Source organism: Heterocephalus glaber, unplaced genomic scaffold (assembly GCF_053883595.1).
Source record: "Heterocephalus glaber isolate CG9 unplaced genomic scaffold, H.glaber_assembly_v1.0 deba00001606, whole genome shotgun sequence".
Classification (NCBI taxonomy): domain Eukaryota; kingdom Metazoa; phylum Chordata; class Mammalia; order Rodentia; family Bathyergidae; genus Heterocephalus; species Heterocephalus glaber.
In genome coordinates, this window is record NW_028258377.1 from 40,272,129 (window position 1) to 40,284,797 (window position 12,669).

At 57.6% G+C, this 12,669-nt stretch overlaps 1 protein-coding gene across 9 annotated transcripts in view; it reads right to left on the reverse strand.

Moving 5' to 3' along the window:
* The window catches only part of Anxa6 (annexin A6), a 46,730-nt gene that overhangs the window by 18,432 nt on the left and 15,629 nt on the right, over positions 1-12,669 (reverse strand). For all 9 annotated transcript variants that reach the window (XM_087194992.1, XM_004836662.4, XM_087194988.1 and 6 more), the window contains 12 exons: positions 11,869-11,959; positions 11,039-11,133; positions 10,505-10,618; positions 9,229-9,319; positions 8,340-8,419; positions 7,467-7,523; positions 6,483-6,576; positions 5,972-6,067; positions 4,761-4,819; positions 3,723-3,845; positions 2,193-2,251; positions 1,062-1,140 (listed from right to left, as the gene is read on the reverse strand). In XM_087194992.1, coding sequence (XP_087051118.1) covers positions 1,062-1,140; positions 2,193-2,251; positions 3,723-3,845; positions 4,761-4,819; positions 5,972-6,067; positions 6,483-6,576; positions 7,467-7,523; positions 8,340-8,419; positions 9,229-9,319; positions 10,505-10,618; positions 11,039-11,133; positions 11,869-11,959 — 1,038 coding nt within the window. The remainder of the gene's footprint in view (positions 1-1,061; positions 1,141-2,192; positions 2,252-3,722; positions 3,846-4,760; positions 4,820-5,971; positions 6,068-6,482; positions 6,577-7,466; positions 7,524-8,339; positions 8,420-9,228; positions 9,320-10,504; positions 10,619-11,038; positions 11,134-11,868; positions 11,960-12,669) is intronic.

Sequence of the window (12,669 nt, forward strand, 5' to 3'; positions counted from 1 at the left end):
CTGAGAAGTGCGGTTACACATTCCCAAAGGGCAGGGGTTTTTTTTTTTTTTTGGTACCAGGGATTGAACTTGGGACCTTGTGCTCTCGAGGCAGGAGGTGGAACCACTGAGCTAAATCCCGGGCCCCAAAGGGCAGATTTGCATCTGTTTTGCCCTTTGATGCATCCTCTTCTGCCCACAACAGTGCCTGGGATGCAGAAAACCAACACCAAAAGAAACCCTTGTTAAACGAATTCATGATGAAAACTGCTTTGTATTACTGTCGTGAGTTAGAAAATCAGTACAATTACTCGTGAGAACAAATGCAGCAAAAACAAAAATGTCACCCAATTTAAGATGTCATTGCTTGACACAGGCTCTGAGCATGAAGCCAGCCCCGGGCCCTGAAAGGGGGCTTAGCAGGCGCCGCAGAGTGTGGGGCAGGAGGAGGTGGTAAACGGGGCATGATCAGGGGCCAGGACCTGAGGAGGAGGAGCTGTGGCCTCCGTGAAACTCAGGGCGCTTTTCTCACACAGTTAAGGTCATCTGGAAGGATTGTGCGCATGTGCATGTGTGTGCGCAGATGTGCATGTGTGTGCACATGTGTTTGTGCATGTGTGTGTGCATATGTGTGCGTGGGATACTGAGGATTGAACCTGCGGCTCTCTACCACTAAGCTACAGCCCGGGAGCTGTCTGCCCCTTTGCTTCTGTGTAACCTCGGCCCCTGCTCCTCTGTGGGCGCCGGGTCGGGATGCCGGGGAGCACAGCCCTATCTCCTCCGGCACCCTCCCTGCGCACTGCCTGTGGGGGCCACCTGTCGGGTACAGGACGGGCGGGCGCCCGCGGGACCAGCCGGGCTGCACTCGTTAGTACTGAGCGGGGAAAAACACGGCAGAGCGTTAGAAGTTAATGCAGAATTTGGCCCAGTGGACCCTGGAAGGGAGAAAAGGAAGCTGCGGACGCGAGTGTCGCTCTCGGGTTGGCCGCCAGGGGGCACCCGGGTGCCAACCCGAGCGGCAGGAAGGTGCAAGCGAGAGGGGAAGCGTGTCGGAGGCCAAGCAGGAGTGTGGAGGGGCTGACCTCTACTCGGGATACTGCACTAAGCTCCCACATCTGATAGGCCACCTGCGCTGCCTCCGGGAAGAACTGGCCAGCAGCACTGGAATGGAGGGGTTAGGGAGGGACAGGAGGGAACGTCACCCCGGGGGCACGCACGCACGCACGCACGCACACGCACGCACCTGCCCAGCGTGCGCCTTCCTAGCACGTCTGACCCACCTCCCGCGCCCTCCCTCGGTCCCTGAGACCCCTCCCTGCTCCGGAGCGGCCCTGCGCCCTGCCCCTCCTCAGCTCTCTCCCCCAGCCCAAGTGGGGAAGGCTGCTCCACCCCTCGGCCTCCTCTGCCTGCCCGAATCTCCCCCTCGGTCGAGATGGGGCCGCGTCCCCCATGAGGGTCTGGATGAACCGGGCCAGTGAGGCGCTGCTGTCGGAACCGGGCTTGGCAGTCACCAGCGGTTCTCACATCCCTCCACTGACCCAATTACACCCCAGAGAGAGGAAACCAGAGCCTCGCCGTTCCCTTTTGACAAATTGGTCCAAGCCGCAGCCCAGCCCCGTGTGATACTCCAGGCAGAGGCCCTGTGCGCCTCTCTGCCCATTTCCCCCTCCAGGCTTCACGAGTGCGGCCTTAGCGGAAGGAACCACGGGGCCACAGGGCCGACTCCTGGCTCCAGGCCTTGTCTAAGTGCTCTCTTCACCAGGCCCTCTGCCCGAGCCCTCTCCACCTGGCTCCTGCTGCGGGCGCCTGCACTCCCGCCTCCCCCGGGCCGAACTCGCCTCTGCACGCCTTCCGGGCTGCAGGCTTCCTCAGAAGCTTCCCTACAGGGCCTGTGTGGAAGGCGCTCGATGCAAACATGCTACACAGTGAATGGCTTGCAGTTTCCCCTTGCAAAGATGATGAAACTGAGAACACCTCCAAGGCGCAGGCCCGGCCGTATCCTGATTCCAGAGCCAAACCCAAGCTGAGCCTCCAAGGTCACAGCACAGACAGCTCCGTGTGAGGGGACCACACTCACACACGGACACAGACCCACGGTCAGAGCAGGGCTCTGCCAGGGCCACCTTCACCTGTGTGGGGCGCCTGGCTCCGAAGAACCCGGCTCAAGACCCACCCATCGGCCCATGAGAGCCCCAGCGCTCCCCGCCGCTTACTCATCGTCCCCTCCGCATAGCTTGAGCAGCGCCTTCTTGTACTCGCCAGAGGTGTCGTTCTGGGGAGAGAGAAGGAAAGGACACTTCAGCAGGCCTAGGCTCCTCTGAGGCAAGGGGGAGGGTCTGCAGCGCCCCAAACAGCAGAGTGCTGCAAGTCATCCACAGCAGGCCTGGCTCCGGCTTCCGGAGTGGCTGAGCCCTCCAGACTGGTGTGCCAGTCACTACTGAGAGCTGTCTCATGGGAGGGGGATTGGAGGGGAGGGGAGGGGAGGGGAGGGGGAGGGTAGGGAAAGAGGGAGGGAGAGAGCTACTGCCACCACAGTATGCTGTTCCACAGAACTAGGGTACCCTGAAGAAAACACTGGAAGAGCCATAATAAAAAAAAAAATATATATATATATATATATATATATATTTTTTTTTTCGTACTGGGGATTGAACTCAGGACCTTGCGGTTGCAAGGCAGGCACGGTGCCACTGAGCTAAATCCCTGGCCCTCAAATATATATCTGATAGACACATGTCCATGTAGATGGTATATTCTCTTTTAGAGTTTCTTGATTTCAAAAATTAAAGGCTGTGAGAAGGTCTGAGGTGAAGACACTAGTTTATCTTTGCTTATTCTAATTTGTTTCAAACTTATTTCCCCATGGAACAGGATGCATATAACACTATAAAAATTCCTCCTAGGCCAGGGATTTAGCTTAGTGGTTTCACTGCCTGCTGCACAAGAACAAGCACAAGGACCCGAGTTTGATCCCCAGTCCAAAAAATAAAAAATAAAAATTCCTCCTCAGAAGCACATTTAGCAACAAAATTGGATTCTGTCATCCTCATAAAACTCGATTCTACACCTGCCTCTTGACAAAGCCCCACGCCCTGGACAGCCCCAGGCACCACTGATCAGCATTCATGGCTGTCCTTCTTCTAGAGGACTCTCACTGCCTTGGGACAGACCTCTCACCCTGTCAGCCCCTCTCGGTCTCCCTCTGAGCTGGGCAAACACTCTACCACTGAGCGAGACCCCAGTCCCCGCCCTGTCTACCTCTTCTACCTCCCCTCTTACAAGCTCCCCGACACCTGAGTGTCCTTGCTGATGCCACCAGGCAGGGCTCCTGGAATTCCTGAGACTCCCAGCTTCCTCAGTGTTAGGGTTTGGGTCTGGGTGTCCCCAAGCCTCATGCGGTCAGAGGTGGCTGAATCTAGTGTGTGATGCTGGCACTGAGGGCGGGTGGTTACTAAAGCATTACCCTGACTGGTTGGCACCGCCCTAATCCCAGTAGTGTGGGTAACATAAAAGGGGCAGAGAGTCGCTGTTAAGGTTCCCTCACGAGTGAACGGTTTCTCCTCTGTGCTGCCCCCTGCAACCCTGCCTGGAGCCAGCCAAGTACGGACTGAAACCTCTACACACTGAGCCAAGTGAAACCTCTCCCCTTTCACTTCGCTGTGGCGCATTTTGTCTTGGACACCGCCCTCTCCTGGAAGCGGTTCCCCAGCCTGTCCCCGCTGCTCCACCACCAGGCTGCTGACCTTGATCATGCTGTAGAGGGACTTCTCGTACTTGGTGCGGAAGATCTCCCGTATGTCAAGCATGTCCAGCTCACTGCGGGTGACCATGATGCGGATCAGGGTGTTGTCCCTTGTCCCCAGGCCCTAGAGGACAAGCAGGAGGCTTTGAGAGAGAAGACTGGAGCCTCCAGCCTCCAGTTTAGGTAGAAACACTATTTCGTCATAAAAAAAAGAAAATTAGGAGGACGAAAGGCAAACATTTAGATTCCCTTTGAGCTTCCTGTGCACCCTCCCACCTCACGGTGCTCCCTGGTTTCTCTCCTCACTTTCCCGTAGCTTTGTGACTCTGAGCCGCACACTCAGAGGTGCATGTCTGGGGACTTAGCACCATGCGTGCATTGTTCCACACTACCGGATGGATGTGGGCTTGCTGCCTGTTCCTCTAATGCAGACAGTCCCGTCAGCATTCTTAGGAGGCAAGGATTTCTGAGAGGCGCCCCCGGCCTCACTGTGGCGCACTGGCAGAGAGGACTGACATCCCACTGGCCTTTTAGGGTGGCCAAGCAGGGCCAGGAAGGTCAGAGCTCTGCGCCGAGGGCCTCCAGCAGCCAACAGATGAGTTCAATCGCGCTGGTGTGCAGTGGTAACACCACCGGTTTCTTTGTGCAGCAGGTGTGCAAACCCTGAGAAGCACAGTTCTTGGAAGCCCCGGGCGGGGCGGCCAGCTTGGAAGTCTGAGCGCCAGGAGTCCCCACAGGTGACGCCCAAGTGGTTTCCAAGTGGCCTTACCATGCACACTGTGCACACATTCTGCTTAGTTCCCGTTCTTTTGAGTGTGGGCTGCCAACTATTTGGCTGGCTTGACCAGTGCAGGCTGCCACCAGGCCCTCCGATAGGTGTAGGAGGTCTGACCGGCAGCACCCATACTTGGGGGCTCACCGAGGACAGAGCGCCACCCAGAGTAGTCCTGAGGCCACCCAAAGGGCTCCCTGAGGCCACCAGTCCCGGGGGGTGGACAGAGCCTGCCCTCCGGATCCTCCACCCGACCCCACCACGCACCTTCATGGCCTTGAAGAGCCGCTCAGCGAAGTACTCTGGGGTGCTCCGGACGCATTTCACTAGGGAGAGGGCGAGAGGCAGTGACTCCCGCCGCCCTGGGATGAGGAAGGCACGGCCGGGGCCCTGCTTGGTTCTGTTTCTTAGGAACCAATGGTCCAAAAGCAGGAAGAACCCCAGCCTCCTGACAGTCCTCGGCCCCAGGGCACCTGGGATCTACTCGCCTTCGTAACACACTCGGGGGATAAAGAAATCAGGAGCTGGGGGCCACCCTGGAGGACCACTTCATCTATCTCAGGCGGGTAAGGACTTTCAGAGAAGTGGGCCAGGTCAGGAGAATCGAGGACGGAGGTAGAAAAGGTTTTTCGTTAGATTCTGCTACACCAGAAAGGCATTGGCAATGAATCGCTTTGGATCTTGCTGGGAGAGTGGTGCAGGACTGCATACTTCAAATACAGTCAGCAGGGAACAGTGCTGGGCAGGAAGTTGAGGCCTGGGCTGTGGCCCTCCCCCACCAAGACAAGCATACAAACTACCGTCGGTGCGACGACGCAGAATCCGCGAGTGTTGGTCTTCCAAGCGACTTGGGTCGGGTAGCCCATCCCCCATTTAGCAGATGAGGCAACTGAGGCCCACGCAGGCTAAGTGACCTGCCCCAGGGTCAGCAGCAAATTTGGGAGAATTCCTGGATTTGAATCTGACTCCACACTGACTGCTCAGTTCCTCGAATTCGCCCCAGAGTACCTTGATTCAGTTTCATCTTCCGTGAGGTGAAGTCCCCACTCCTGGGGTGTGTGTCTGTGTGTGTTAATGGTGCTGGGGACGGAACCCAGGGCCTCGGGCATGCTAGGCAAGTGCTCTACCACCAAGCTCTTTCCAGAGCCCTTTTCATTTATTTTTTTGGACAGATCGTACTCAGTTGCCCAGGGTGCCTGAAATTTGCAATCCTCCTGCCTCAGCCTCTACAGTAGCTGGGCTAAGCCCAGCTCCCTGCATCTGCCCGGCACAGTAGCTCCTCCCTGCCAGGCTCTGATCGTCCTTACTCTTCCCCAACTCAGTGCCCTTCTCCCCTACCACACTGGAGAAGGGGTGGGAAGAAGTCTGTGCCTCAACTTCCTTCCCTCCCTGGCTAGACCCTCCATTCACAGCCCACGTGGCTTTCTCCTCCCCACTCCTTTCCATCCTTGCTGCCCTGCGCCCAGCTGCTGACATACCCACGGCCAGCATCAGCTTCTCAAAGTCCCCGGACAGCTCTCCCCGGATGCTGGCTTCGATCGGCTTCCCCGTGGCCTTCAGATACTCATCAAACACTGAGTCACACGGAGAGACAGGAGGTCAGACAGCGCCCGAAACACTGAGAGGGGGGACTTTGAAAGGGCAGGGTGCAGTGGCCGGGACCTGACCACCGGCAGGAAATGGGGCCTGGTGCTTTGGTGGCGGCGGCTGGGGGTCACACACGTCAGCAGCACTGTGTGGTCCTGCTTCGTGCACTGGAGAGCAAGCCTGCACCCAATTCTCCAACGGGAAGACAGGACTGGTACTTAGGCAGAGGGGCGGAGCATCTGTGGACAACTTTGGTGCAATAAAAGCACTGTCTAATAAATCTGCAGGGGCATTTGGGCTGGAGATGACGTAGCTATTATGCTCCACCAGTCGGAAGGGAAAAGAAAAGGGGTCTCCTGGCACAACCCCAAGAAAGTGGCCATAGGTCTCTCTGGTTCTCACCCAATCGGAGATGCTGCTTGCTGCGATTTCCCAAGATGTAAATGAACTGGGCCTCATCTGTTCCCCATTTCAGTTCCCCTGCTTCGTACAGGTCCTAAGGGGAAGAAGTGGGACTTGACTGAAAAAAGCACTTCCCAAAGATGGGACATGCTGGCCAAGCCGCCTCCAGAACGGCTGCCCAACCCCTTAACAATCAGCAGTTGGTAGCCTCCGGGCCTTTGGATCCCTGCTCTTCCTTCCCTTCCCCTCCCCTCCCTTCCCTTCCTGTCTTTCTGGGGAAGCCGCTACTCACCCTCCATGGTCCCCATCTAAATGCCCCATATTCTCTCCAATGTCCCAGGCAGAGAACTTTTCCCCTCCCTCTTCAAGGTTCTACTAGCTTCCTGCTTCTTTACTGCTTTCATCTCCTGTCTGCTACAGACATTTCTTCCTGCCGGTCTCCCTGCTCTTGCAGGCCTTGCAATCACAGGGCGCACGTCTCGAGTTCTCTTTATCCGCAGTGCTTTGGCCACACAGTGGATGTGCAAAACACCTAGGCCGTAGGGCACACTTCAGAGAAGGTGACTGTGCTATTAAAATACGCCTGACTCTTCCCCAGTGCTTCACAGGGGGTGTTTTAATTCAAAAAATACACAGTAATTGAAATGAATAAATAAACAATTAAAGCTCCAAAATACATCTCACCAACTTTACATGTTCTGTGCCTTTGAAAGAACCGAAATCTTTTCTTTTCCTTTTTCTTTTTTTTTTTTTTCTGGTACCAGGGATCGAACTCGGGTCCTTGTGCTTGCGCAGCAGGCAGCGAAACCACTGAGCTAAATCCTCGGCCCCTGAAATCTTTTCTTTTTCAAAGTCCTGCATCAAAGCTGGCTGGGACCAGGGTAGTTCTGTGTCTGACACGAATGACGCTCCCGCAGCCTTCCCCAGGCCCTGGCTGTCCCCTTCCCGAGGCTTCTCTACGGCGCCTCTGCTGCGCCTGTTCACCTGCACGTCCTGTTGGACCAGGTCCTCGCTCACCACATCGTCCTCCTCCCTGGTTCCCTGCACAGAGGACAGAGTCAGGGTTTCAAACACCAGAGCCAGGAGGAAGCCTGGACACCGGCAGTGCAGGGTGGGGGGCGGCAGAGCCCCAGGCACCTCCAGGACCCCAGGAGGGATGACTGGGTGGGAGGGGCTGCAGCTGTCAGTGGGCCAAGGCTGCAGGGAGCCACCTGGCCGGGCTTCCAGCGCCCCCTTCCTCTCCCCAGGGCTGGGATCCGACACAGGGTGGGGTAACCAAGGTGCTTCCGGGAGCCGATCCAGGGAGGCAGCAGGAGCCTTCTCCATCTGAGCTCCCGATGCCCGCCACAGCCCCGCGGTATCTCCAGCTCTGACACCGCGGGGCAAGAGGCCGCTCACGTGCTTCCCACCAGGGCCCACACCCTCACCCAAAGGCTGGCAATAAGGACTGGGGCTCGGGGCCCAAGAACTGAGCTCACAGGCTCCTGGTGCTTCCATTGCTCGGCCCGAGGCTGTGCCCGTCTGAGGGAGGAGGCTTAGAGACCGAGTCAACGGGCAGAGCACGCTGGGCCCTCACATGGCAGAGCCGGGCCGGCCTCCGCCCACTCCCCAGCACTGTGCCGGCACCCGAAGACACCCGGCTTGCAACCAGCAAAACAGACCGGGACCCTGGGCTCTCAGAGTCCACATCCAGGCGGCTGGGTGGGGTGGGCGGTGAGGCGGGCACAGTACAGAGGGACCCGGCACCAGGGTGCCCCTCCCAGGCCGCCCCCCAGAGCAGGGAGCAGGGGACCCACTCCCTGGCCTCTGCTGTGGGAGTGGGTGCCTGGAGGGGCCGAGGGCCTGGCGTGGACCTACCTGCAGCAGGACCACGAGCATCTTCTGGAAGTGGCCGGAGGTGTCGCCAGTGATGTCCGACTCCAGGTCTCGCTCGTAGGCTGTGGGAAGGAAAGCGAGCTCTGACCTCAGCTCCCCAGGCCTCGGGGCCCAGGGTAAAGCCTCCCTGCTGCCCACTGAATGACCAGGTATCTGCTACAGATCCCGAAATCTGGTCTACGCGACAGCCAGGCAAGAGCCAGCCGCCGGCGCACAGCTGCTGGTACCCGGGTGTGGTGAAGTGGAGTCTGCCTGCTTTTCTCTGTCCGCATGCCACGCCCCTGGGCACACCACTGTCTGGGGTCACCGCACCCTGCCGCCTTGGACTCCACATAGCACACCATCCCCCTCTTGGCCTTCGGGCCTCCTGTGATCCTGCCCTGCCCTCTACCTCTCTGGCCTCGTCTTGGCTACCAGGCTCATTTCTACTTCAGGGCCTCTGCGCGTGGGCCTGTCTGCCAGCAGGACCTTCTGTCCAGTTTTTATCCACCTGGCTCCTCATTTCCTCCTAGGACAGGCTTTCCCTGACCACCGGTCTGAGGAAGGTCCTCCCCAATCAGAGCCTGACGTTTACCTGTTTCCTTCACTACTTAACCTCCACGATGTGTGATGATCATGTTACCCTAATTACCCGTTTATCACCTTGCTGTCTCACTCGTCTGTACATTCCAGCTGGCAGGGACTGCACTGGTACTGCCCACTACCACATCCCACGACCTGTGCCCACCCGCCACAGAGCAGGCGCTCGCTGGACAGATGGAGGACGGACGGACCAATCAGAAGGGAGAGGGGCCAGGCAGCCCTGGGGTCCCCACCCTCCCAGCATCTAAGGGGCCTCTGAGGTCCCGAATGGCCCTCCCGCCCATTGCACCCTCTTTGTAGGCTGCCACCAGCTGGTGGATCTGCTCGTTGGTCCGGGAAGCCAAGATCTCAATGAGGCACTTCTCGTCCGTGCCGATGCCCTGGGGAAGAGATGGGCCATTAGTCCGGGCAGGGCTAGGAGGCTACTAGCCACAGGGACGCCAGTGGTCTTAGGCACAGTTTGGGGCTGCTGCCCGAGACTCAAAAGACATGGCTTCTAGTCCCACCTCTGCCAGCAGCCTGTGCTTCTCCTTAAGAAGCCTGATCTCGCTTTTTTTTTTTTTTTTTTTGCACCCTGAGAACAAGATGGGCCAGCTCTGGTCCGGGGTCTCACTCCTGCACATCTGCACAAACCAACACCATCTGACCAGGAAATGCAGCCTCAGTGACACCGCAGGGGCTTCTGTTAGTAGGGGAAGGCCATAGGCTTGGCTAAGTGAGACTAAACGATCTTACTTGAATGGATGACGATGACCCCAGACATCCTCCCAGGGAAAGAGACCATGAAAGTTTTAAAAATCTGAGGGGAGGTGTGGATATTATCTTTCTGGGCCTCAGTTTTCTCTTAGGCATACATATGTAAGATGCAGATGCTATTAGCTGCTCTGTCAAACTCTAAGAAGGCTGAGCAAGTGACACCACTCATGGTGGAGTCTATCAGTTCATGAGATGAATTCATGCTGCATAGATCGTCAAAGGCCACAGCAGTTATGAAGTCCCAGGTATGATCAAGGGCTCTTAGTCTCTGCCTCTTTCCTAGATGGCAATGCTTTGCCTCAACCACAGTGAACCCCGGGCTCACCCCCTCCCCCATAACCTCTCCAGGCATCTTCCTGAGCCGGGAAAGACCACCGAGCTCCTTCCCACCAAATCGTTCCCAGGCTGGTGGGCTCAGCTTGGTTCTCTCACCTCCTGAGACGACCCCCAGCCACCTGAGCCGGGTCCCACCCCGCTGACCACTTTCAGTGCACCCTGCCTGTGGTGATCAGAACACTGCCTAACGTCCCTACATCCTGCTGCTTTGGGCCATGAGCTCCTGGGGGGGGGTCCGTGCCTGGGCCCTTCCTGGCCCTGACATCTGTCCACACCTGTCTGTGTGGGTGGGGGGCACCACTCTGGGACAGGGTTTGGCCGGGCACACCTTCTGGGTGGGTTCCGGGGCTCCCTGGAGAGCCTGAACCTTCCCATTACCCATGTCCCATCCCCAACACACCCATGCACGCACACACACACACACCCACACCCACACATGCATACATGCACACAGGGACACACACACTGCTGACCGAGATGGCATCTTTAACTTCTTTGGCGTCACAGTAGGCGAGTGGCCTCATGAGGCCCACGATCAGCCGCTCGAACTTCCCTGTCAGCTCGTACTTCAGGTCAGCAATGAGGTCCTGGGGCAGGAAGAGGCGTAGCCCGAGCTGAGCTTCACAGGCACTTACTCTGCCAGGCACTGGTGCAGCTCGAAGAGTCTCCACTCCTGGAGGTGTGCGCTGCGATGGCTCCAGGACACGGCCCAGCAGCCTCAGGTAACGCCCAGAGTCCCGTGGTGGCTGACGGGCACTGCGCCCCTTCCCCAGCTCTGTTGGCCTCCCTGCTCCCATGTCCCCTTCCCTCCCACAGGGCAGACCCAGTTGCTTGTGCCCCACTGTGGCCTAACACCAGGAGTACAGTGGTGCCCTGGCTGTGTTTGAGGCTAAAGGAAGAAAAAAAGCAGGGGTGGGTGTCAGAGCCCAGAACAGAAACTTGCAGGAAGAACCTGAACGAACATCCAGGTGAGTGACAGCCTCCCGCCCTCTGGTTGCCATGGTTACCTTGCCATAGAGGGACTTGTAGCTCTGGCAGACCTCCTGCCTCTGCCTATTGCTCCGGGAGGTGATCAGCTCCAGTATGGCCTCCTTGTCACTGCCTGGAAGACAGCAGTGCACCTGCCTGCTACCCACGCTGCCTCCAGGAAGTCCTCCCGTGTGCTTCCTCCCCGGGCCACAGCCTGAGCTGTCTTCGCTCTCAGGGAGCTGGTGATGAGGAGGAGGCGCACAACCCATGGGGGCCAAGGGAGTCCCCACCGGGAGGGTCGCAGCACACAGATACCTGAGCTCGGGGGACCCCTGACCTAGTCCTCGCTGTACAGATAAAGACACTGAGGCCCAGATGGGGCAAGGTCTCCTTACAGTCTTGCAGGAGGCCCGGCTTAGGAAATCTGGGAGTCCTAACACCAGTACAGGGTTCCTTCAGCTCCAAGAAAAGTGCAAGAGAGCAGTCAGCCCCAGTCCAGGGCCGCGGCTACCCCAGGGAAGGCAGGAGGCGTCGACTGGCAGGAGGAAGCCCTAGTTCTGGAGCTGCAGGGTGGTCGGTCTGGGCTATTCTTCCTTACACCTTTTGTTGGCATGAAATGCTTTATTACAAAATTAGGAAAAATAAAAAGAGGGCGAAAAACAGGTGAGGCTAGGGCGTGGCTCGGAGTGGAGCGCTTGCCTCGTGCACTGAGGCTGTGGGTTCATCCTAGTGACAGACAGACAGACACACGCACGCACACGGAAGGGCACATTTTACCCTGCCAACCCTTCCCCACGGGGCCCGGATGGCTTCAGCCCTCCGAGACCCTTGCCCTGCACACCCTGAGTGGTGAGGGGCCGGCACCCACCGAAGCCCTTCATGGCGGTGTACAGAGCCTCCGCGTCCTGGCCAGGGTCGAAGTCCGGGTGGTCGTGGATGGAGCCCCGATATCTAGCACCCTGCAGGGAGAAGAGCGGAGGACGACGTGCTGAGCGTGGGCCTGGACTCCAGTCGGGTCCCTCGCTGTGGCCCCGGCTGAGCTCCATCCCCTGCGAAATCGAGCGCAGAGGACGCAGCCTTGGCCGGGCAGGGAGGGCTCCGCACCAGTGCCGCAGCTGCTCAAAGCCAGTGCCACTTCCCACGGCGGGTGACAGCTGCACCACCTTCACCCCTACGAGAGGTAAACAGGCCTGGCTGAGTGGAGGGGAGGAAGACGATTGTGGAGAAACCAGAGCCTCTCCTATTTTCATGGCACTGAATAGTCTACAAAGCCTTTTCACTCCCCATTAACTCTATTACTTTAACATTTGTTGGAGTGCTTAAAAAAATTTTTTTTTTTTCTGGTGAAATTCGGGATTGAATCCAAGGGTGCTCTACCACTGAGCTACATCCCTACCTCTTTTTATTTTTATTTTGAGACAGGTGTTTGCTAAGTTGCCCAGGCTGGACTTATGATCCTCCTGCCTCAGCCTTCTGAGTATCTGGGATTGTAGTTGTGAGCCACCACACTGGGTTTAAAATAATCTTGGTCTGAGATGAAGCAGTCAAGCACAAAGAAGGAAAGCCACCCTGGCATGGTGGCACACGCCTATAATCCCAGACTATGGAGCCCGAGGCAGGAGGATTCTTGCAAGTTCGAGGCCAGCCTGAATTACACAGACCCTGTCTC